The following is a 25,856-nucleotide window of genomic DNA, read 5'->3' on the forward strand; positions in this document are numbered from 1 at the left end:
TATTTTATTGCTATTATTTTTAATATGATTTTTAATATTATTTAAATAATATTTTATTATTATTATTATTACTATTATTTTAAATACGATTTTTAATATGATTGTAACCATGGTTTGGGTGATTTTCTGTGCCCAGCCTGGCCCCGTGTGTTTCAGCTCTGGCAGGGCTGTACCCGGGACTGGGGGGTTATTTGGGGTTCCCCTGCTCTCCTGCTAGGAGCAGCTTAACTGGTGGAGCCAGGCTTAGAGCTGCTGGAGTTAGGAGCAGCTTAACTGGTGGAGCCAGGCTTAGAGCTGCTGGAGTTAGGAGCAGCTTAACTGGTGGAGCCAGGTTAGAGACAATTTCCCCTGCAGCCTGCCCAAGCTCTTTGCAGGAAAATGTCAATTCTGGGTTTTTGTCTCCCTGGCTGATGGGCTGCTCCTCCTGAGACAGTTCTGGTTTGCTGTGCCTGCTTTGCTCCCCAGGGCTCAGGATTTTGGGTGGTTTGTGTTTCCTGCCCTGGGCTGCTCCTCCTCAGACAGTTCTGGTTTGCTGTGCCTGCTTTGCTCCCCAGGGCTCAGGATTTTGGGTGGTTTGTGTTTCCTGCCCTGGGCTGCTCCTCCTCAGACAGTTCTGGTTTGCTGTGCCTGCTTTGCTCCCCAGGGCTCAGGATTTTGGGTGGTTTGTGTTTCCTGCACTGGGCTGCTCCTCCTCAGACAGTTCTGGTTTGCTGTGCCTGCTTTGCTCCCCAGGGCTCAGGATTTTGGGTGGTTTGTGTTTCCTGCCCTGGGCTGCTCCTCCTGTGGCTCCTGGAGCCCCTCCCCAGCCAGCAGGCACTGAAGGGGTTACTGGTGCAGCTCTGGCTGAGAACTGGAGCCAGACTGGAACTGCCCAGCTGCTCCCCAGGATCAGTGGGATGGTTTGGGAGGGAGCTCAGTGCCACCCCTGCAGGGCAGGGTCACCTGCACTGCCCACCCAGTGGACCAGGGGCAGCCACAGCAGCTCTGGGCAAGGGACACAAAGGGGCAAATCCCAAAACTGTCCCCATGGAGCAGGAGCAGGGAAGGATGGAAAGTGGAAGGTCCTGATCTGTGGAATCCCGTCCTGATCAGAGCTCATCTCTGAGGAGGAGCTGAAAGAGAAATGCCACAGGAGAAGAGCAGCAGCTCCCAGGGCTTGGCAGGATCAAAGGCTCCCAGAAAAGCCTCTTGTCAGCTCCTGATGCTGTTACAGCTCTCTGTGTCAGTCCTGAAGGAGCAACAAAACAGAGCTGATGTTTGGAGATACAGGAGAAATCATCATCTAGCAGCTACAAACACAGCTGATTATTAGGAGGGGTTTTTTTTGTTTTTTTGTTTTTTTCCCTAAAATGTCTTTTAAGTGTCTGGTTCCAGTGTTATGGCTGCAGGCAAAACGGGATCTGCACATATTGCATTGCCTCTGGCTGGCACATGTTCCTGGGGTTTGTAATATTGTGAGCAGGTAGCAGGGAGAGGGGCTCCAGTCAATCTGGCTGCAGCCAATCAATTATTCACAGAGCACTTCAGCAAAATCATTTAAAGGAAAAGTCTCTTGCCAGCCACTAACAGGCATGCAGACAAAGAAATGATGTCTGTAGCAAAAATAAGCTGCTTACAGAGTGATTGCCAATAAAAAAATCAAACCCAGCTCGCCAGCAAGAACTCCACCTGCTTGCTAAAAAAATCTGTCAATTGAATGTATTTTTAATAAGGGGATGGATTTGATGACTCAGAGCTGTGGTTTGGAAAGAGTTGTAGCTGCAGCTGACCCAGGCCCTGCAGGTGGGTTTGGCCAAGGTAAGCATTTTGCCATCCCCAGAGTGGGTTTGGGGAAATGCTGCCCCTGTGGGGGCCCCAAAATCACCCTGAGCCCCTCTGGCCCTCCCCAGGAGGAAACCACCCCAAACCCTCTGGGCTCTGCTCTGGGTGTCCAGGCAGTGTCACTGTGGGCAGTGTCACCACCAGTGCCACCACACCAGTGCCACCACAGCAGTGCCACCACAGCAGTGCCACCACAGCAGTGGCACCAGCCCCTCCTGTCCCAGCACACCAAGGGTTAAAGGGACACTTTAGGGGCAGTGCCACCATGGGCAGTGTCACCAGGGGTTAAAGCCCCTTTAATTCCCATTAATTCCCATTTCTTGGTGCTGCTGTGGCAGGAATGGTGCCCTGTTAAAGGGACACTTTAGGGGCAGTGTCACCAGTCCCTCCTGTCCCAGCACACCAGGGGTTAAAGCCCCTGTAATTACTTTAATTTCAATTCATACATAACCACAGTTCCTTTCATCATTTATTGGACATTCCTGCAATGAAATTCCATCAATCCAGGTGCTCACCTGAGCATGGATCTGGGTTTAACCCCTGGTTTTGTTCTCCCTCTCTGGCTCACAGTTCATCCTCCCCAGCTCTTCCTGAAATTTCCACATTCCCTGCATCAGAGCCTTTATCACTTCTTTTCCTTTTTGTGGAACTTTTTTCCCCTTATAAGCTCTCCAGGAAAAGAAAGGAAATAACTTGTCATTTAGTTTAATAAAGGGTGGATTTATTTTTTGCCACTTAATCATGTTTGAAGTGCATGTCGATGTCAAGGATCAAAATCTTTCTGGAATCTGAGGGGGGAAATAATCCATTTACACTTCACCTGTCAAACCCTCCTACCTTGTGGGACTGGGAGGTTTGTGGAGTTTTAATTTGCTGTTAACCTGGGTGGCAGCAGCAGCGTGGGGACATTGCAGGCTGAATAACTGAAATTAAAAAAACCTGCAGGGTTTTCCTTGGGATGGAGCTGCAGGGGCAGCTCCAGCCTCACCTCTCTGCAGGAAAACAATTCCTGGAGCCAAGCCAGGCTGATCAAAGGGACAGCATCATTTCAGCAATATTTCATTTTTTTTTTAATTTAGTGGTGTGTTTTTTCCTCCTGCAAGACAAGAGAAAGGGCAAGAAGAGCAGAAGGAAACCCCAGCACAGGTTGATAAAGAGCCCTGCACACGAGGGCAGCCAAACCCCAACTTCAGGTGAATGAAATCAAACAAATAAAGCATTTTATAAAATAAACTAAAGGCTGGTGCTGGGAGCTGAGACCCTGCAGTGATGGACTGACCCCTCTGTGACCCCCAGGCTCCTTTTAAATTCAATTTCTGCATTTTCCTCCCCTACGTGCCGCTGAAATTCGGAACAATCGTCATCAAAATGTCAATTTTTTGTTAGAAATGGTTCTCCCCAAAAGGGCAGCCCAGCTCTGTTTGCTGCTGGGGCTGCTGCTGCCCATGGAAATCGTTCCCATTGATTTACCCTCTGAGATTTTGTGCTTTTGGAGCCTCTGCTGGGCAGCCTGGCTGGGTTTATATCCCATAAATACACTGCAGGATTGCACTGTGCTGGGGGTCAGCTGCACATCCACAAATGGCAGATTTAAATGTCTCAAATGCTGCTGAGATTTATCCAGCTGAAATATTAAACAGCTAAATTTCAGCTTTTAACTGGAATAATGAGGAAAATCAGAGGCCTGGCTTTTTGCTGGCCATAAACATCACTGAGACCTTTTCTTCTTGTTTCCTGTTGCTTTGCTTTGGTATTTATATTTGCTTTTTTTTTAAAGTAGTGCAGCACCCTATATTAAGGGTTGACAACTTAATTATATGTGATTGATCTGCTTATTTTGAGTGAGTTGTTAGCAGAATGCAAATGGCAAATGTTCCTTTTTCTGTGTGTGCCAGGAGAGGCAGGGAAGGGATGGGCACCCCCTGCAGGGACAGCACCCCAAAAAGGGTCACAGGGGGAACAGCCACCCCAAAAAGGGTCTCTGGGACAGCCAGTTATCCCAAAAAGGGTCAGAGGGGGAACAGCCACCCCAAAAAGTGTCACTGGGGAACAATCAGCCCAAAAAGTGTCACTGGGGACAGTCAGCCACCCCAAAAAGTGTCACTGGGACAGCCAGTTATCCCAAAAATTGTCACTGGGGAACAATCAGCCCAAAAAGTGTCACTAGGGACAGTCAGCCACCCCAATGTATCTGGTGTGTGTTTGGTGTGTCTGTGTGAGCAGGGATGTATCTGGTGTGTTTCTGCTGTGTTTTTGGTGTGTTTTTGGTGTGTTTCTGGCGTGTTTTTGGTGTGTCTGTGTGAGCAGGGATGTTTTTGGTGTGTTTCTGGTGTGTTTCTGCTGTGTTTCTGGTGTGTTTCTGGTGTGTTTTTGGTGTGTTTTTGGTGTGTTTCTGGTGTGTTTCTGGTGTGTTTTTGGTGTGTTTCTGGTGTGTTTCTGCTGTGTTTCTGGTGTGTTTCTGCTGTATTTCTGCTGTGTATCTGCTGTGTTTCTGCTGTGTTTTGGTGTGTTTCTGGTGTGTTTCTGCTGTGTTTCTGGTGTGTTTCTGGTGTGTTTTTGGTGTGTTTTTGGTGTGTTTCTGGTGTGTTTCTGGTGTGTTTCTGCTGTGTTTCTGGCGTGTTTCTGGTGTGTTTCTGCTGTGTTTCTGGTGTGTTTCTGGTGTGATTTTGGTGTGTCTGTGTGAGCAGGCACCGTGCACAGCAGCTCCTGGCCCAGCAGTCCCCGTGGGCACAGCCAGGTGTGCTGCTGGGAGGAGCTGAGCTGATTTTTGGCAGTCCATCACCTCCCAGCACGCTGGGGGCAGCTCGTGCAGTTATTCCATTTATTTGATGGGTGCAGGTTCTTTTTCAAATGCCACTCTGAGGAAGGAGTGGAAATATTCAAACCTGAGCTGCCTGGTGCTGCATGAGATGGGGGAGATAAATCACATTTAGTTTGTGGCTTTTCTGCTGCTTCACTTCCTCCTGCACCGACCTCTCTGTGTTTGGAAGGGTGATTGGTGTCTGATAATGTGACTGTGAAACTCCCTTTCTGTTCTTGGCCCAAAACATGGCTGAAATTGACTTTATTTCCATATTTTCACTAATAATGGCCAAGCTTGGGGGGCCCTTGTGGCTCTGCACAACTCCCTGCCAGAAGGGGACACTGGGGGGATTTGGGATCAGGGACAGGGACAGAGGGAGAGGGAACAGCTCAGGGTGGGCAGGGTGGAGAGCAGCAGGAATTTCCCCATGGAAAGGGTGGAGAATGCCCAGGGAGAGTTGGATCCCCATCCCTGGGGGTGTCCCAGGAATTCCTGGAGCTGACCCTGAGTGCTCTGGGCTGGGGTTGGGCACAGGGTGCACTCTGTGACCCCAGAGCTCTTTCCCAACTCCCTGCTCCTGGGATTCTGCCTCCGTCCTCATTTCTCCCTCCCAAAGTTCAGGTGCCTTTTCTCTTCCCAGCCCTGTGAGAAGCAGAAATTGAATTTTGGGAGTGGTGATGAACCCTCCTGGTGCTGTCTCTGCCCAGCACTCGCAGCCCCCCAGCCCTGCTGCTAGTCAGGAGAAATGAGTGAGATGCAAATGCTGTTTCCTGAGGCACAGCCTTGTAGCATGGCTCGGGGTTCACAAAGTCTGGAGACTCCTCAGGTTTTTAATCTCACACCTTAGGAGAAAACATGCAGTCCACACAGCCTCCCCATCTGATATTTTATTAATGAGATTAAATGAGTAAGTAAATTATACATGTAAATCAAACAGAAAACAGAGCGGGCCAACGGAGCCAGCGCATTAATCAATTTATCAGCTGGGTTTGCTGGATGTGCTGTGATCAGCAATCTTTGTACCCTCCAGCCACTGTGCTGCATGCCAAAAACAGAGAAATCCTCACCCTGCTTTAAACCTCACTTCAGCCCTGCAGGTATTCCAGAGCTCTGGGATCAGCTGGGACCAGCGCAGGGACTTTGCTGGTCCTGCCTCAGCTGTAAATGTGAAATGTCCTGGTCAGGAAATGTCAAACCCACCACTTTTGGCTGTCCCACTCTGGGGTTTCTCCTTTGCCCCCAGATCACCCCACAGGGACATGAGGTGGTTCAAACTCTGGTTTTCTCTGAAGCAGCCAAAGTGAGATTGCTGGAGATGGTTTTTTTCTTTTCCCAAGGATTGTTTATTGTTTCTTATCTCAGGCACTTTAGCCTGGCCAGCAGGGTCTGCTCAGCCTGGCATCCATGGTGGGATCTGCCTGCTGAGGGCAGGGCTGATCTTATATAGTTTGTACTACATATCACATGTTTACAAAGTTTTCCCAATACAATACAATTTTATTAAATGGTGCAGCCCTGACCCCATCCAATCCAAGAGTGCCAACGTGTCACCCAGCATGGATGTCATGGAGAAGAAGGAGGAAAAGGTGTCCACCCCCCAAATTCTCCATCTTGGCCACGTGTCCCTTATCATAAACATTCAAAAAAACCTATTTATCTATGTTCTGAAGATCTAATTCACACTTTACTAATTTTGCTGTTTTGTTTCCATTCCCTCTGTGTTTGTAATTTTCCCCAGGGGTTAGAATTCAGCACCTGTGACACCAGGGTCTCACTCAGAGTCTTTGAGACCCTCGCCAGGGGGGTTTTGAGACCCCCAAGGGGGCCAGGGGATGCCCTGGGCTCCCACACTGGCAAGGATGGTTTTGCATTCTCCAGGCTGGAGCAGCTCTGGTTTGTTTGGGTTGCACTGCAGGGAAAATCCTTGGTGCCTGCTCTGGAGAGCTCCTGGTGCCTTTGCTGATGTTTGAAAAGCAGTTTGTGGGTAACTCACCTGAATTCATGAAGAGGGTTTGGGCTTGGCCCCGGGCTGATGGAGAGCTGCAAACTCTGCAATTCCTTCCCCTGCTGCTCTCAGCAGGAGTTTCCCCTTGGAAAGGGGTCAGGGACTGACCTGGCAGGGAGGGCTGGACCCATCCCTGGAGCATCCCAGCGATTCCTGCAGGTGGCTCTGGGGACACGGTGGGCACTGGGCAGAGCTGGGACTGACCCCTTGCTCACAAACTCCCCCCTACTGAATAGAGAAACCCCAAAACCCCAAAATCCCCCGTGTGCGGGGCACTGCTGCCCCTGAGGCTTCTGCCGAGGCTGAAGGGAGAATTGTTCGATATTTCTTCATGGGAAGGGTTGTTAAACTCTGTCAGGGGCTGGTTATCCAGGGAATCCCTGGGTGTGGCTCTGGTCTTTCCCTCCTCTGTTATTTTTATTTTCTCCGGGGTGTTTAACAGCAACAGCTCCTCCTTTCCTCAGCTCTCTCTGTTTTCCTGTGTGCCCAGGGCAGGGCTGAGTCCCAGACCCAAATCCTCGCGTGTGGCACTGGGGGACAGGGGACAGTGCTGGGGGGACTCTCCTGAGTTTGGGAGTGTTAATAATTCTGTGTTTCACCCCACACCTCTGTCCAAGGCTGTGCCACAGATTATGCACAGAGTGGGAAATGCTTTCCATGGAGATTTGGGCATTTGCTTCCAATCCTATTTACAAAATTCCCACCTTTGTGTCAGGAGTGCTGAAGTCATTGGTGACACTTAAAAGGAAATTTCTCTTGACTCCAATGCTTGACAAAACCACAGTTTTCATTTTTCATGTGCAAGAGATTTAAATAATAATAAGGAATAATAAAAGAGAGGCAAACAAAAACTTCCCTTTTAAAATGTCAGGGTGCTGGGTCTGTGTTTCCTCAGGTTTATCCTTTGCCTTATCTGCCCCTTCCACCCATTTTCCAAGTGGAATTTCCAGGGAGCCTCTTTTGCAAACCCTTTCCAGGCTGTGCTGATGATCCAGGGGGTTGGTCTGGGTGAGCCTTTCCCCATCACTTCTGCAGAACCCTCAGAATCTTTGAAAAGCAGAGCTGACAAACTGCTGGGGTGCCCTGGGTGTTTGTTTAAATTCTCAGCTTGAGGCTCTTTGGAAGGGCACTGAGCAGTGCCTGGTGCTCCTGGGGAGGGTTTGTGCTGCAGCACAGAAAAACCAAAATGCAGCTGTATCAGAGGTTATTACCTGAGAAATCCTGGGCTAATTGCAATTATTACTTTTTTTTTCTTCCTCCAAGATATTAAAATAATATTTAAAAACTAGTTTGCCTCCAGGAGCACTTTATTGATGTTCTCTATGATTCTTCTGTTCTTTGGTCATTGTGGAAATTATTTGAACCTTCCAAAGTTTCTGTGAATTTGGACATGAACCACAATTCTTAGAATTCAGTGTAATGTGGGTGGGATTTTGGTTTATTTTTGTTTTTTTGTTGTTTTTTTTGTTGTGTGTCCTGGGGGATGGAATCCATTACCTGTGACCTGTTCCCTGGCTCTGGGATTACAGACCACAAGCACTGATCCTGACTCTCCTGCAGTTCATTTTTGTCATCCAGCCTCCCTCGGGTGCAGGAGAGTTAAACACACAGAAGGAAACCAAGCAAAAAGCCAAGTGTGAAGTCTGGGAATCAGTCTTGAGTATTTGTGCAAACTGTTGAGTGAATACTTGCAAACAACAACTAAATTTAGCTTTCTGAGATGCCTCTAAACAAAAATATGTAGCTGAATTGCAAGGAATTATCATATGGCATTAGCAGGGCTAATAAATAAATACTTGTGTGTGCACACATCTGGTGTGAAGTTTTTCCTTTTATTCTTTCCACCCCCCAAAATTTTCCTGGGCTTGGGGAGAGGTGAGGCAGATTGAGATGGAAGTATTCAGTCTCCAGACCAGCCCTGATTTGCACAACTGCTCTTGCCCTGACCTGCTCATTTCCCCATTGATCTGCAAATACCAGGAAAGGCAAGATAGGAATCTTAAAATGAACAAAACAAAATAAAGAGATTCATCTTTGCTACTGCTGATTGAGATTTATAAGAGCTTTGGCAATGTGAATAAATAATGCTGGGGAGATGTCTTTTGTCCTGCCCATTCAAAGAGGAACAGATTATTTGATTGTTTGTTAAGGTCAAGCAAAAGGAACATCATTGGGCTCATTAAAGGTTACAGAGCTCTCCCTGAAATTAGATCTGGGCTGTTACATCCTGCTGATCTGAGCACTGAATGTACCAGAACACCCCGAGGGCTCTCACACGGGGCAGCCTTGGGGAGTTTGGCACTTCCAGCCCCAAATCCCAAATCCCAAATCGGGTCCTGCTCCTGGTGGAGCTTGCAGGGGCTGCCAGCAGCTCAGGGAGGGTTCCCCCAAAGCCTGTGGGGAGCACAAGGGTTGATAAATGCTCTGGCTCACAGGTGAATGTTTGGGGAATGGCTGATGGGCTGGATTGAGCTCTGGGGGAGCAGGAGCCTCCTGTGACTCTGGATTGAGCTCTGGGGGAGCAGAGCCCACTCTGACTCTGGATTGAGCTCTGGGGGAGCAGGAGCCTCCTGTGACTCTGGATTGAGCTCTGGGGGAGCAGAGCCCACTCTGACTCTGGATTGAGCTCTGGGGGAGCAGAGCCCACTCTGACTCTGGATTGAGCTCTGGGGGAGCAGGAGCCTCCTGTGACTCTGGATTGAGCTCTGGGGGAGCAGAGCCCACTCTGACTCTGGATTGAGCTCTGGGGAGCAGGAGCCTCCTGTGACTCTGGATTGAGCTCTGGGGGAGCAGAGCCCACTCTGACTCTGGATTGAGCTCTGGGAGAGCAGGAGCCTCCTGTGACTCTGGATTGAGCTCTGGGGGAGCAGGAGCCTCCTGTGACTCTGGATTGAGCTCTGGGGGAGCAGAGCCCACTCTGACTCTGGATTGAGCTCTGGGAGAGCAGAGCCCACTCTGACTCTGGATTGAGCTCTGGGGGAGCAGGAGCCTCCTGTGACTCTGGATTGAGCTCTGGGGGAGCAGGAGCCTCCTGTGACTCTGGATTGAGCTCTGGGAGAGCAGGAGCCTCCTGTGACTCTGGATTGAGCTCTGGGGGAGCAGGAGCCTCCTGTGACTCTGGATTGAGCTCTGGGGGAGCAGAGCCCACTCTGACTCTGGATTGAGCTCTGGGAGAGCAGAGCCCACTCTGACTCTGGATTGAGCTCTGGGGGAGCAGAGCCCACTCTGACTCTGGATTGAGCTCTGGGGGAGCAGAGCCCACTCTGACTCTGGATTGAGCTCTGGGGGAGCAGGAGCCTCCTGTGACTCTGGATTGAGCTCTGGGGGAGCAGGAGCCTCCTGTGACTCTGGATTGAGCTCTGGGGGAGCAGAGCCCACTCTGACTCTGGATTGAGCTCTGGGGGAGCAGAGCCCACTCTGCTGGCTCAGGGCTCTCGGGGCTGCTCCCCCTTCTGCTGAAGAGTTGTGCAAATGGAATTATCCCGTCTGGGCACAGCCCTCAGTGGGGTGGAGGGAGCAGCAGAAAGCCTTGAGCAGGTTTGGGGGTGCTGCTCCCCTTGTCTGTCCCAGCCCCTGTTCAGCCCTTCCACCCCCAGCTGGTGGGTGTGGGATGAGTTGGGCTGTTCCCTCCAGAGCTCTGGAGAGGCTCTGGGGAGGTGACTGTGAATTTGGGTGTGTGCTGCTGGCACAGCTCCGCCGCAGTGAACGGCTCCGTGCTGTGACACACCCAAAGCCACGGCCAGCCAGTTCCAGCTGCATGCAGATGTTCCCGACGGGATTTTGGATATTCACACTCAACCCGTGCTTGGGAGAGGCTCCTGGAGACCCGTGCCCAGGGCTGGGCACTGTGGGTGTGGCACAGGGGTGTGGCACTGGGAAATAATCTGCCTAATTTGGGGAAATAATCTGTCAATGGAATTTTGTTCCTTGGTGAAGGCTCCTAAATATCCTGGAAGGATCTTTCAGTGGATTTCAGGTCCTTGGCAAAGGTCTCCTGATGTCCTGGTAGAATTCTGGGAAATGACAGACCAGTGGGTTTTGGCTCCTTGGTGAAGATCTCTGAATGACTTAGGACAATTCAGGAAATGATCTGTTGGTGGTTTTTCTTTCTCCTCGGTAAAAAGGTTTCTGACTTGCCTGGTAGAATTTGAGGAAATAACTGCCTGTGCTTTATTTGCTCTTTGGTGAAGGTGTTTAGCCTAGAGCCTTTTTTTCTAGATAGAATATTAGGAAATGGGAATACCAGAGTGGGTTCTGTTCCAGACAGGTGGAGGTCTCTAACCTCGATTATTATTTTCTAGGTAGAATATTAGGAAATGGGAATACCAGAGTGGGTTCTGTTCCAGACAGGTGGAGGTCTCTAACCTCGATTATTATTTTCTAGGTAGAATATTAGGAAATGGGAATACCAGAGTGGGTTCTGTTTCAGACAGGTGAAGGTCTCTAGCCTCGATTATTATTTTCTAGGTGGAATGTTAGGAAATAGGAGTACCGGAGTGGGTTCTGTTCCAGAAAGGTCTGGAGCTCGCAGCAGCTCTGCTGCCGCTTTGGGGTCAGTTTTCATTGCGGGGGCGGTCGGGGTGCGGCGGGAGGGGGCGCGGGCTCGCGGTGCCGGTTCGGGGTGCCGGTACCGGCATCCGAGCATCCTCCCCGCCGGGCCGGTTGCCAGGGCGACGGCTGCGTGGCAACGGGGCCGGCAGAGGGACCGCCCGAGCGGAGCCGAGCGGCAGCGCTCCCTCCTCCTCCTCCTCCTCCTCTCCATCCCTCCCTCCGTCCCTCCTCCCTCCGCTGGATGCTGCGGAGGCCGCCCGGGAGCAGCCGCGCTCCGCCGCTCCCCGCAGCCGGGGCCGCGCTTCCCGGAGCCGCAGCCGGGCCCGGATGGAGCCGCTGCTGCCGCCGAGCGCCGGCGCCTCCCGGCCGCGCCTGGCCCTCGTTCTGCTCGGCCTCTGCTGGCTCCTGCCCCCCGGGAGACTGGCCGCGCCGGGCGGGGACTTCCCGGGATCGGCCGTGGACAGCCTGGTGGTCAGGAAAGGGGACACGGCCGTGCTGAGGTACGAGCGCCGCGGGCGGCGGGGATGCGGGGATGCGGGCACGGGGCTCGGCTGCGGCATCCCCGGGCTGCGGGCTCCGGGAGAGCCCCTGCTCCTCCGGCACAGCTCCGGGGGTGCTCCGGGGATCCTCCGGGGATGCTCCGGCCAAACCCCGGCCCCTCCGGGGGTGCTCTGACCAAAACCCGGCCCCTCCGGGGGTGCTCTGACCAAACCCCGGCCCCGCCGGGGATGCTCTGGCCAAAACCCGACCCCTCCGGGGATGCTCCGGGGTTGCTCCGGGGATGCTCTGGCCAAATCCCGGCCCCTCCGGGGATGCTCTGGCCCCTCCGGGGATGCTCTGGCCAAATCCTGGCCCCTCCGGGGATGCTCTGGCCAAATCCCGGCCCCTCCGGGGATGCTCCGGCCCCTCCGGGTGCCGTGTCCGCGCTCGGCCCCGCGGGGGTCCCGGGGATGCGGGGTCGCGTCCCCAGCGCTGCCTCGCGGGTGTGTTTGTTGGGCGGTTCGCTCTCCTTAGCTCGATCGGAGGAGCCCTGGCTGTTGCTGGAAGTTGAGGAACGGGCTGCTGGGGTGGAACGATGCGGTTTGGGCTGGCGGAGCGGCCGGGGCTGTGCGGGAGAGGACGATCAGGAGCGTTGCCATCGGTGCTATTTGTTTCCGCCCGTGGTTCTGCATTTCCCAAGGATCGGAACGCTGGCTCCGAGCCACGCGGGGATTTTGTGCTTCCCAGGCTCTGCTCCCTCCTCTGCTAAAGGAGCCCGTGCTGCTCCCGTCTCTCGGCTGGAGCGGGATTTACCAGCTCAGACACCAAAACCCGCCCGAGCCTTTGCTCTGCTCGGTGTTCAGCAACCCCCTGCCTTGGTTTCATTATCCCCCCAGCCCCCACTCCAACTTTTATCCCCGTGTTGTACTTTCCCCTGGATCCCACCACAGTTCAAGCCCCCCGTTTCCTCCTTCTCTGGAATACGGCTGCAGCTGGTTGGAGCTCCCGGCTGGGGAGAAATCTCTGATTTAATTAGCGGCGCTTCTCAGCCAGGAACTCTCTGGCTGTATTGGTTTTGGTTGGGCTGTCACGGAAATCTCCAGGTTCCAAAGCGTTTTATCCACAGTGTTTTTCACGATGCTGCTGTAAAATGCTGCACGAGGCATTTTCGGCAGGGATTTGGGAGCGATTTTAGGCTGCTCCCGTTGTAGTAGCTGCTGAAAATACAGTAGATGTCTATGTAGGGCAGCTGACAAGTGGTTTTTATGTGTACCTCAATTATCCTCTGTATTTTGAGACGTGCTCAGGTCCTCGTGCTTTCTGTGGCACAAATGGAGGAGCCAAGGAAATAAGAATTAAAAAGTGGTTCGTGTGTAGAGCTGCAGGGAAAGTGACTTGGGGGGTCCAGAGACACTCTCAGCACTACTGAGCACTGTCAGTGGCCAGAGACCTTCGAAAGCCCCAGGAATGTGTGACTGCAATGGTGGGATAAAGGAATGGTGGGATAAAGGAATGGTGGGATGCAGGAATGGTGGGATAAAGGAATGATGGGATGCAGGAATGGTGGGATAAAGGAATGATGGGATGTTGGAATGGTGGGATAAAGGAATGGTGGGATAAAGGAATGATGGGATGTTGGAATGGTGGGATAAAGGAATGATGGGATGTTGGAATGGTGGGATACAGGAATGGTGGGATGCTGAATGGTGGGATACAGGAATGATGGGAGACTGGAATGTCCATGGGATGCAGGAATGGTGGGATACAGGAATGATGGGATAAAGGAATGATGGGATGTTGGAATGGTGGGATAAAGGAATGATGGGATGTTGGAATGGTGGGATAAAGGAATGGTGGGATAAAGGAATGATGGGATGTTGGAATGGTGGGATGCAGGAATGGTGGGATACAGGAATGGTGGGATACTGGATTGTCCATGGAATGCTGAATGGTGCTGAATGATGGGATGCTGAATGGTGGGATGCTGGAATGGTGGGATACAGGAATGGTGGGATGCTGGATTGTCCATGGAATGCTGAATGGTGCTGAATGATGGGATGCTGAATGGTGGGATGCTGGAATGGTGGGATACAGGAATGGTGGGATGCTGGAATGTCCATGGGATGCAGGAATGGTGGGATGCAGGAATGTCCATGGGATGCAGGAATGGTGGGATGCTGGAATGTCCATGGGATACAGGAATGGTGGGATGCAGGAATGGTGGGATGCTGGATGCCAGTGGGATGCAGGAATGGTGGGATGCTGGATACCAATGGGATGCAGGAATGGTGGGATGCAGGAATGTCCATGGGATGCAGGAATGGTGGGATGCTGGATGCCAATGGGATGCAGGAATGCCTGTGCTGCAGCTGGGTCTAATTCCTCCTGGGAATTGCACTAATTAACCCCTTGCATTTCCCGTGCCTCGGCAGGCTTGCCTTACACCTGTGTTTGTTCAGCTGGGAGCTGGTGGCAGCCAGGGCAGTGCAGGGTCACAGGGGACCAGCAGCAGCAGCCCCAGGCTCCTCAGGCAGCCTCTCCCCCTCAGCTCTGCTCTCTGACTGCCCCTGCTCTGCCGGGAATGTGCCTCAGCCATGGCTGCAGTGCTGGCATCTTGGAAATCACTCCTTGTTCAAATGCAAACGCCAGAGAGCTGGAAAAATCCTCGGGGTGCTGAGAGAGGAGCGGCACAGGTGGCACTGGGGGGCTGTGCAGGTGACAAGGGGAGCTGTGCAGGTGGCACAGGGGGGCTGTGCAGGTGACAGGGGGGCTGTGCAGGTGCCCAGGTGAAACAGGGGGGCTGTGCAGGTGACACAGGGGAGCTGTGCAGGTGACAAGGGGGGCTGTGCAGGTGGCACAGAGGGGCTGTGCAGGAGCCCAGGTGACAAGGGAGGCTGTGCAGGTGACACAGGGGGCCTGTGCAGGTGACAAGGGGGGCTGTGCAGGAGCCCAGGTGACACAGGGGGGCTGTGCAGGTGACAAGGGGGGCTGTGCAGGTGACACAGGGGGGCTGTGCAGGTGGCACAGAGGGGCTGTGCAGGTGACAAGGGGGGCTGTGCAGGTGGCACAGAGGGGCTGTGCAGGTGCCCAGGTGACACAGGGGGGCTGTGCAGGTGGCACAGAGGGGCTGTGCAGGTGACAAGGGGGGCTGTGCAGGTGGCACAGAGGGGCTGTGCAGGTGCCCAGGTGACACAGGGGGGCTGTGCAGGTGGCACAGGTGACACAGGGGGGCTGTGCAGGTGACAAGGGGGGCTGTGCAGGTGGCACAGGGGGGCTGTGCAGGTGCCCAGGTGACAAGGGGAGCTGTGCAGCTGGCACAGGTGTACTGGGTTTCTCCATGCTGCCCAGGCCAGCACTCCCCAGCACCAGCAGGGTCCCACGTGTCCCTTCCCGAGGGCTGAAGGGAGAGAAGGTTTGCCACGTTTGTACCTGGTACAGAACCTCCTCAGCAGGGGATTTCGGGGAAAGCCCTCCTTAGCCGAGGAGTTGTGTCTGTGCTGAGTTATTTCTGCAGCCTCGGTGATTAAAGGCTGGTTTTGTTTGGATTCAATGGGTGATGGATCCCCGCGGTCACAACACTCTGTGTGTTTGCTGAAGTTATAAGAAATTCTGTCACTAATGCAGTTGTTTTGCATGGCAGGATAATTTCGGGAATCCAGTGATTTTCAACAGTGGAATTCCATCCTGCATCCTTCCTGTACTCTTCCCAGGCAGTGGTTAAGATTTTATGAGAACACACGAGGAAGGAGAGAACAACTTCTAAAAACACGGGTTTATTAAAAGAATAAATTGCAGTGCTGTGTCCTGGTAGGAGTTCAGAACCAGACTGGGTTATAGAACCAGGCTGTGTTTATAGAACCAGGCTGTGTTTACAGAACCAGGCTGTGTTTATAGAACCAGGCTGTGTTTACAGAACCAGGCTGTGATTACAGAACCAGGCTGAGTTTATAGAACCAGGCTGTGTTTACAGAACCAGGCTGGGTTACAGAACCAGGCTGGGTTACAGAACCAGGCTGGGTTCAGAACCAGGCTGTGTTTACAGAACCAGGCTGTGTTTATAGAACCAGGCTGTGATTACAGAACCAGGCTGTGTTTATAGAACCAGGCTGTGTTTACAGAACCAGGCTGTGATTATAGAACCAGGCTGTGATTACAGAACCAGGCTGTGTTTACAGAACCAGGCTGTGTTTCAGAACCAGGCTGTGTTTATAGAACCAGGCTGTGATTACAGAACCAGGCTGTGTTTACAGAACCAGGCTGTGTTTCAGAACCAGGCTGTGTTTCAGAACCAGGCTGTGATTACAGAACCAGGCTGTGTTTCAGAACCAGGCTGTGTTTATAGAACCAGGCTGTGATTACAGAACCAGGCTGTGTTTACAGAACCAGGCTGTGTTTCAGAACCAGGCTGTGTTTCAGAACCAGGCTGTGATTACAGAACCAGGCTGTGTTTCAGAACCAGGCTGTGTTTCAGAACCAGGCTGTGTTTATAGAACCAGGCTGTGATTACAGAACCAGGCTGTGTTTACAGAACCAGGCTGTGTTTCAGAACCAGGCTGTGTTTCAGAACCAGGCTGTGATTACAGAACCAGGCTGTGTTTCAGAACCAGGCTGTGTTTCAGAACCAGGCTGTGTTTACAGAACCAGGCTGTGTTTCAGAACCAGGCTGTGTTTCAGAACCAGGCTGTGTTTATAGAACTAGGCTGTGTTTATAGAACCAGGCTGTGTTTCAGAACCAGGCTGTGTTTACAGAACCAGGCTGTGTTTATAGAACCAGGCTGTGTTTATAGAACCAGGCTGTGTTTCAGAACCAGGCTGTGTTTATAGAACCAGGCTGTGTTTCAGAACCAGGCTGTGTTTACAGAACCAGGCTGTGTTTCAGAACCAGGCTGTGTTTACAGAACCAGGCTGTGTTTACAGAACCAGGCTGTGATTACAGAACCAGGCTGTGTTTATAGAACCAGGCTGTGTTTACAGAACCAGGCTGTGTTTCAGAACCAGGCTGTGTTTACAGAACCAGGCTGTGATTACAGAACCAGGCTGTGTTTCAGAACCAGGCTGTGATTATAGAACCAGGCTGTGATTATAGAACCAGGCTGTGTTTACAGAACCAGGCTGTGTTTCAGAACCAGGCTGTGTTTATAGAACCAGGCTGTGTTTATAGAACCAGGCTGTGTTTCAGAACCAGGCTGTGTTTACAGAACCAGGCTGTGATTACAGAACCAGGCTGTGTTTACAGAACCAGGCTGTGTTTCAGAACCAGGCTGGGTTTCAGAACCAGGCTGTGTTTACAGAACCAGGCTGTGTTTCAGAACCAGGCTGTGTTTACAGAACCAGGCTGTGTTTCAGAACCAGGCTGTGTTTACAGAACCAGGCTGGGTTTACAGAACCAGGCTGTGTTTATAGAACCAGGCTGTGTTTATAGAACCAGGCTGTGTTTACAGAACCAGGCTGTGTTTCAGAACCAGGCTGTGTTTATAGAACCAGGCTGTGTTTACAGAAGCAGGCTGTGTTTCAGAACCAGGCTGTGTTTATAGAACCAGGCTGTGTTTACAGAACCAGGCTGTGTTTCAGAACCAGGCTGTGTTTCAGAACCAGGCTGTGTTTATAGAACCAGGCTGTGTTTATAGAACCAGGCTGTGTTTCAGAACCAGGTTGTGTTTATTGACCATGGGTTTATGCAGGAATTGCAATTTTGGAGTCCCCTCTGCATCCCAGCATTCCAGTCCCCCCAGTTCCTGCCCAGTGCTGTGAACACAGGCAGTGGTGTGTGTGGAGAGTTAAATAAATATAAAAGTTCCTTTTTTTCCTTTATGATTTCAGAAGGTTCATTTCTTTTCTTCCATGCTCTCGATATTCTGGTGCAATTTCTGGCCATAAATCCCTGGTTTCATTTCTGAAATGTGGCCATGGGATGTGCAGGCTTCTGTGCACACCCCCAGTCAATGAAGTTGTTGTTTGCAGGAGAATTTCCTGTTCCCAGTCCCTGCCAATTATTAAACAAGCACATTATGGCACTTGCCTCGTGTCTGAGCGGTGATAATAAATAAATCCAGCACAAATTAAAATAATTTATCATTTTAAATGATGGTGAATGTTTCAGCTGTTCTGCAGAGGAGCTAACAAAACAAGGAGTCAGTAAGGGATGAAAACTGGGATTTGTTCCAAAGGGCTGTTCTGTTGGGGAGAAAACAGAGATTTAATGACTTTCTCCTTGTCACTGTGAGAGAGCTGAGAGCAGCTGATGCTCCAGGGCAGGACCAAGATCAGAGCCCCTGATCCCAATGGGAATGGGGCACTGCCAGGGGAATCCCTGATCCCAGTGGGAATGGGGCACTGCCAGGGATATCCCTGATCCCAATGGGGCACTGCCAGGGGAATCCCTGATCCCAATGGGGCACTGCCAGGGATATCCCTGATCCCAATGGGAATGGGGCACTGCCAGGGGAATCCCTGATCCCAATGGGAATGGGGGCACTGCCAGGGATATCCCTGATCCCAATGGGAATGGGGCACTGCCAGGGATATCCCTGATCCCAATGGGGCACTGCCAGGGATATCCCTGATCCCAATGGGAATGGGGCACTGCCAGGGATATCCCTGATCCCAGTGGGAATGGGGCACTGCCAGCTCTGTCCTGATCCCAATGGGAATGGGGCACTGCCAGGGGATATCCCTGATCCCAATGGGGCACTGCCAGGGATATTCCTGATCCCAATGGGCACTGCCAGGGGTATCTCTGATCCCAATGGGAATGGGGCACTGCCAGGGATATCCCTGATCCCAATGGGAATGGGGCACTGCCAGCTCTGTCCTGATCCCAATGGGAATGGGGCGCTGCCAGGGGAATCCCTGATCCCAGTGGGAATGGGGCACTGCCAGGGGAATCCCTGATCCCAATGGGAATGGGGCACTGCCAGGGGAATCCCTGATCCCAATGGGAATGGGGCGCTGCCAGCTCTGTCCTGATGCCATCCTCGTGGCTGCTGCTCCCCCTGGGAGTGCTCAGCTGGGCACAGGAGCTGCGCCAGGACCTCCCTGCAGTAAATGTTGGGGTCCCTGGGTTCCCAAGGAGCTGGGAATGCAGGATTGGCCAAAGCAGAGCAGTGGATGTGGCAGCTGGTACCTGGTGAGTGGCACACGGGGACAAGGCTGGTGACAGGCTCAGAACAAGCTGTGCTTTATCTCTGGTGCCATCTGCCATGGGATCAGAGCCTCTGCTCCCAGATCCTGGGGAGGGGGCAGGGCTGTGCTGCAGCACAGAGAGGAGCTGGAGCTGCTGGGGGAGCCCCAGTTCTGCTGCCAGCCCTGCCCAGTGCAGCTCTGGCACTGCCAACACCTCCAGGCTTGTGCTGCTGCTGTTCCAGCCTGGGACTGTCCTCATGAGTGTCCCCTGAGCCCTGGTGCCCCTGGAACTCTCCTGTGCCCCTGGAGCATCTCCTGTGTCCCTGGAACTCTCCTGTGTCCCTGGAACATCTCCTGTGTCCCTAGAACTCTCCTGTGCCCCTGGAGCATCTCCTGTGTCCCTGGAGCATCTCCTGTGCCCCTGGAACTCTCCTGTGTCCCTGGAACATCTCCTGTGTCCCTGGAACATCTCCTGTGCCCCTGGAGCATCTCCTGTGTCCATGGAACTCTCCTGTGTCCCTGGAGCATCTCCTGTGTCCCTGGAACATCTCCTGGGCCCCTGGAGCATCTCCTGTGCCCCTGGAGCATCTCCTGTGTCCCTGGAACTCTCCTGTGTCCCTGGAACATCTCCTGTGTCCCTGGAACATCTCCTGGGCCCCTGGAGCATCTCCTGTGCCCCTGGAACTCTCCTGTGTCCCTGGAACATCTCCTGTGTCCCTGGAGCATCTCCTGAGTCCCTGGAGCATCTCCTGTGCCCCTGGAGCATCTCCTGTGCCCCTGGAACTCTCCTGAGTCCCTGGAACATCTCCTGTGTCCCTGGAGCATCTCCTGAGTCCCTGGAGCATCTCCTGTGCCCCTGGAGCATCTCCTGTGTCCATGGAACTCTCCTGTGTCCCTGGAGCATCTCCTGTGTCCATGGAACTCTCCTGTGTCCCTGGAACATCTCCTGTGCCCCTGGAGCATCTCCTGTGTCCCTGAAGCATCTCCTGTGTCCATGGAACTCTCCTGTGCCCCTGGAGCATCTCCTGTGTCCCTGGAACTCTCCTGTGTCCCTGGAACTCTCCTGTGTCCCTGGAACATCTTCTGTGTCCATGGAGCATCTCCTGTGTCCATGGAGCATCTCCTGTGTCCCTGGACAACTGCTCTGCAGTTCCTCCCATCCCAAACCTCTCCCTGGTTTCACTCTGCAGCTCATCCCATCCCAAACCTCTCCCTGGTTTCACTCTGCAGCTCATCCCATCCCAACCCTCCCTGGTTTTGCTCTGCAGGGTTGTGCAGTGTCCCTGAGCTGGGCAGGGGAGCAGAGGGAGCAAAGCCCAGGACAGGAGGGTGTGAGGTGCTGAGGGATGCTCTCAGCAGCCCCAGGTGCAGAGCCCTGCCCACGCCCACGGGAGGAGGGGCAGCAGGAAATCTGTTATGAAAGTGGCCTAATTAGAACGAGCAGCTTTTCCCCTGGCTGGAACAAGTGGACTAGAAAATTGTACTAGACTTTTCATTCAGAGCCTATTAAAGAGCAGAGGAGGAGAGAACAAAATATAGCTTTTGTCACAGCTCTCTTTATTTCTTGTTTTTTTTTTTTTCTATTGAGTCCTGCACATGGACAGAAATTATTTTCAAATTAATTTAATTATCTTATTTAGTTTGTGGGTTTTTTTTTTACCTGCATGAATCCCCTTCATGTTGCATTTCTGGTAGTGTGAAGGTGCAAGTGCTGAGCATAAAGCACAGCCAGATTAAGTGTGGCTAATGAGGTAATTTGGGGTTGGTTTCTGCACCCCCAGAATCCCCACCCTGAGCTGTGCTGGTGGGGTGCTGACCCTGCTCTGGCCAGGCTGGACCCAAACACCTTCAGGGCTCTGTGGGCACTCTGAGCATCCACCCCCTCCCCACACTCAGCTCTGGGCCCCTGAGCCACCCCAGGGATAAAAAATGCACTGAGTCATCCTTAACCTTCCATTCCACTTCTCCAGTTGCATTAACACCTCAAAACAATATTCCTTCTGAGCCCTCACTCAGCTAATCTTGTGAAAGGAAAATGGGTTTGGCTGTGGATAAAACACAGAAAGTCACAGAATCCAAAAGTGGCTGAAATTCACAGGAACTGAAGCTTTTCAAGGCAGTCAGCCCAGAACCATCACACTGGAATTAAAAATAAATTTGGTTACAGGAAATCACCTCCTCTGCTGTTGCCTTTACTGGGCTGATACTGAGCAGGAGGAGATCCCAGGCAGGGAGCAAGTGAGCTGGAAGGGCAGAGGGTGAACCCACCTCAAAAAAAAAAAAAAAAGATGTTTTTACCAAGCAGAAAGATTTTCACAGGCAAACAAAAATACCGTGTTGGAAGCAGAGAGAAGATTTCAGAATTTTCCACTGCAAGAAAAGTGAAAAACAATTTCTGGCTTAAAATGTAACACACTGATTTTGGTGATTGGGGATAGTCACAGGAATAAGGGGATGTTGGTAGGGTGGGCTACAGGTGATAATCCAGGTGTTGGCTGGAGCTCTGTGCCCCTCCAGGGCACCTCCCCAAACCCAGTGACAGCACTGGGGTGAGCAGGGGACAAAGCCCAGCAGGAACCACTGCACAGCTGGGGAGGAAAAAGCACATTATCCATCCCTTCAAGGCAGATAAATCCCAAAACTCGAGGTGCTTCTGCTGGGAAAGAGTTTGGGTGTGGGAGAGAATTCCCTCCCTGGAGGAAGGGCAGGGCTGGGCTGGAATTCCCAGAGTGGGTCCCAGTGTCCAGTGGGCAGTGACTGGGAGCACTGGGAAGGGAAGGAGATGGGATTGAATGTCTGAATCCTCCCTGTCAGGATTCCTGTTTGTGCAATTGCTTTGTTTGTTTGGGCTGATTTTGCTTTGCTTTGGTATTTTCCCTGCTTTGGTATTTTCCCTTGCTTTGGTATTTTCCCTTGTTTTGGTATTTTCCCTTGCTTTGGTATTTTTCATTGTTTTGGTATTTTCCCTTGCTTTGGTATTTTCCCTTGTTTTGGTATTTTCCCTTACTTTGGTATTTTCCCTTTCTTTGCTATTTTCCCTTGCTTAGTTTCACTTTTCCCCCGTTTTGTTTTCAGTGGTTTTTTGCTGTTTTGTTGTGCAGCATCCCAGATCCTGTGATTTTCTGGGAATTTTGCTCAGCAAAGCTCTGACCCTGCTCTGGGGGAGCTTTTTAACATCCCTGTGCCTCAGCACAGCCCAGGCTGCTCCTGTGGTGCTTCCAAAAACATTTTCACCAGCTCAGAAGTTCTTTAAATAGCCCTCACCAAGTCAGGCTGCTAATTTGCATGACAGCTTGATTAAACCTAACCTGCTTCCACACTTAATTTATTTTGAAACTGCCCAACGTTTTCATCCCATGCCATTAATTTTGCACCAGTAGACTGGCTTGATTATTTAAGCAGGAAGGTAATTTTATCATCCTCGTTGGTGTGAGTTCCAATCCATATATTTTGTTATAAATAACAAAAGGCTTTGCTCCCCATCAGGATCTGTTGGGCCTGAGTGATGCAGATGGAAATGAAGATTTAGGTGGTTTCCTGATCAGCTTTGGCTGCAGCAGTGATTGTCTATTCTGAGTGTGTGGGTTTGGGACCCACAAGGGCAATATTTCAGGCTGCAGCACACAGGTGCTGCTTCCCCCAGGGAGGGATATTTTTGGGAGAGCAGAGTCTCATTTGCTCTGGCATTTCCCTCCTCAGGGGCTCTGGCACAGAAATGGGCCCCAGCTCTTCCTCCCCTGCAGAAAAGGGTCCAGGCAAAACCCTCCAAACTCATTTAATCAGCTTCTCTTCCCAGGGCAGGACTTGTGCAGAAACAGAACATTTCAGATTTCCTGCAAAAATGGAGCCTGAACCTAAAATTATTTAGGTTATCGACCATCTGTTCTCTAGGGTGGTTTCATGATCATGGCTGTGAATTCATTTCTTGGGTAAAGCTCATAAAATTCCTCTTTTTTCCCCCATTTTTTGTGTTCTCTTTTGAATATTCTAATTTTCCCCACTTTTTCCCTGGATCCCCTTGGCTGCTCCCCCATTTCCTCTTGCAGCCCCCACGAGGGTGGCACAGGGATGTTTTTCTGTTTCAGAGCTGAACTGTGGATTGGGTGAGTCCCAGCAGGGAGCTCCAGCATTGCACCAAAAGCAAATCAAACCCTGGTGCCTCATCCCAGTAAAGGACATTTTCCTTTTCCAGGATTCCTGCTCAAGGGGCCATCCCCAAAAGCTGGGCCCATTCTAAAGCCAGGCTTTGTGCTGGGCCTGGCTCAGCACAGCCCCAGCATCCAGATGTGTGCACAGCTGGATGTGGGGGAGGATCCAAAAGCTTTGCTGCTCTGGAAACCTGCTGGGACCCAAAGCTGCTGGCAGAGCAGGAAGGGGCAGAGGAGGGACAGAAATACTGTGTGGGAAATAAAACATGTTTACAGGGAGAAGCTTCAGGAGCTCTGGTTAATTAGCTGGGTGCTCGTTAGGAACCCTCATTGTGTCAAAAACCCCAAAAATCCAATCCTGGCAAAAAACCCATCATGCAAACTAATGAGTAAAACTGAAAGTGAGCAATCCCAGTGAAGTGTGGATCAGGGTTTCAGGGGCAGTTCACTGCTGGATCCTCCCCCCTGGGGTGCTGCCCCTGCCCCAGGCACCCCCAGCCCCTTGCTGGGCTGAGGGGGGTCAGGGAGGGTTTGCTGGGCCAGGGGGAAGGGAAAAGTTCCTTTTGTGCCAGGCCAGAGGGGTGCAGGGCTCTGCTGGGAGGGTTTGGAGCTGCTGGAACTGGATGAGCTCTCTCTGTTTCTCTCTTTCTCTGTTTTTCTTTCTGTATTTTATCTGGTTTTCTCTTTCTCTGTGTTTTCTGTTTTTCTCTTTCTCAGTTTTTCTCTGTATTTTCTCTGTTTTGCTGAAGCTCTCAGAGGTTTCAGGATACCCCCAGGGGTAGGTGACAGATCCCTGTGTGTCCATGGGGTGTTCCCAGGGCAGGGAATCTGCCTGCTCTGGATTAATGAAGATATCCCACATCTCAGGGATCCCATTGTTAGTGAAATCTCTGCGGGTAAAACTCGGGATTTGGCATTCCCAGAGCCAGAACCCATCTCAGGTGAGCAGCATCAGCCCAGGGAGGTACCTGCGGCTGCCACAGGTGAAAATCTCCGCTAATGAACCGAGCATTGGTGTGGGAACTCCCTTAATTTACCTTGAATAATTCATTAGCTCGCCCTCCTCACCCCTGGCAGCCGCAGGTAAATCCCACACTGCAGCTGCTAATTAAAGCTCGGCATGAAGGGAAGCTGCTAATGAGAACTTGTAGGCACACAAAGTTTTATTGTAAAGTTTTATTGTTGGTTTTCTCGGGAGGGAGAGGGAGGAATTCCCACCTGTTCCAGGAAATAAAGATTTGCATGGATGGGCTGGGGGAGCTTTTCCCAGCTGAGGGATCCTGAGAGGAGCAGGAGGCACCTGTGGCACCAAGGCAGGTCCTTAGTTGTCACCCAAACACGTGGAGGTGAAAAACAGCGCAATATTTCACGTTTTTATTACATATAAAGAGCAGAAGTAATAAATCTGTGTGGATTTTACCAGACACTTTTATAGAAAAATGCACTGCTAAAATATCACCTCTGTTCCAGGGTTTTTTTATGGGTTACAGCAAAACCTTGTTACCATTGTGAGGGTCTGGGTGTGCAATGTGGTCAAGGGGCCAAAGCAGCGACCTCAGGGAATGAAAACACAGACACAGAATTGGATGGTAGAAATTAGAATTGCTGGTGTTTGCTTCTACAGCGTGAGATGTAGAAACTGAATTTTGTGTGGAGAGGACAAAAAATTGCCTTTGTGTTGTTTGTGTTGTCTGGCTGCTTCACTACACAGAAATTTGTGATGTTGCAACACATTAAGATGTGTTTTCTGCTGCTTGGGAATGAGACATCCCGAGATCTGTGTGGGGACATGGATAAAAATACCCTTCCAGTGATTATTTCCAAATTGCAGCTTGCTGCTCAGACGAAATCAGCTGACTCCAGGCACTTTATCTGATTAAGGGAAGCCTCTCCCAGAGCAATGTGTGCAGCAGAATTCCCTGAGCCCCCCTGGCAGGCTGGACTGGCTTGGAGCATCCCTGCCATGGGATGGGGTTTTTTTTAGGGTCCTTCCCAACCCATCTGGGATTTTTTGGTTCTAAGTGAGCTGTAGGCAGGGTGTGGGGTGAGAAACCCTGGGAAAGTTCTTTCCTGTGGAAATAGGGAAATATCAGCACTGCCCCTCTCTGAGGAAGCGAGCTGAGGTGGAGCTGAAACCTGATTTAAAATGCAAGCAACCCCTGCAAATCAATAGGAGCTCTATAAAAAGGGTTCAGAATGATAATGCAAATGAATCCTGGGCAGAGCTGCTCCTGGCAGGCTGGTCCCTGGCACTCACAGCCCCTGGTGTCTGCAGCAGCTCCTGATAACCTGATGGAAGATAAGGCTGAGCTTTGGGAAAGCCTCAGCAGCAGCCAAGCCAAAGCCAAGCCTAAGTCCTGGCCCAAGGCAAAACCTGGCTCTGTGCTCAGGGCTGAGGGCTTTCCCAGCAGAGACTGTGCTCAGCAAATCCAAGGGATCCAGGCTGGGCTCAGCTCCCTGCAGCCTCCCTGAGCTCAGGGACCCAGGCTGGGCTGGGCTGGGCTGGGCTCAGCTCCCTGCAGCCTCTCTGAGCTCAGGGACCCAGGCTGGGCTGGGCTCAGCTCCCTGCAGCCTCCCTGAGCTCAGGGACCCAGGCTGGGCTGGGCTCAGCTCCCTGCAGCCTCCCTGAGCTCAGGGACCCAGGCTGGGCTGGGCTCAGCTCCCTGCAGCCTCTCTGAGCTCAAGGACCCAGGCTGGGCTGGGCTGGGCTGGGCTCAGCTCCCTGCACCCTCCCTGAGCTCAGGGACCCAGGCTGGGCTGGGCTGGGCTGGGCTCAGCTCCCTGCACCCTCCCTGAGCTCAGGGACCCAGGCTGGGCTGGGCTGGGCTGGGCTCAGCTCCCTGCACCCTCCCTGAGCTCAGGGACCCAGGCTGGGCTGGGCTCAGCTCCCTGCAGCCTCTCTGAGCTCAGGGACCCAGGCTGGGCT

The 25,856-nt window shown here is 52.1% G+C and overlaps 1 protein-coding gene across 3 annotated transcripts in view; it reads left to right on the top strand.

The window, feature by feature from the left end:
* Positions 1–11,272: 11,272 nt before the first annotated feature.
* NEGR1 (neuronal growth regulator 1) overlaps positions 11,273–25,856 on the top strand; it is a 151,389-nt gene continuing 136,805 nt past the window's right edge. For all 3 annotated transcript variants that reach the window (XR_013775358.1, XR_013775359.1, XM_079314363.1), the window contains exon 1: positions 11,273–11,680. Coding sequence is in view for 1 of the 3 variants with exons in the window: in XM_079314363.1 (XP_079170489.1) it covers positions 11,508–11,680 (173 nt within the window). In the remaining 2 variants the exon portion in view is untranslated. The remainder of the gene's footprint in view (positions 11,681–25,856) is intronic.

The sequence above is a fragment of the Erithacus rubecula genome, assembly GCF_903797595.1.
Source record: "Erithacus rubecula genome assembly, chromosome: 10".
Classification (NCBI taxonomy): domain Eukaryota; kingdom Metazoa; phylum Chordata; class Aves; order Passeriformes; family Muscicapidae; genus Erithacus; species Erithacus rubecula.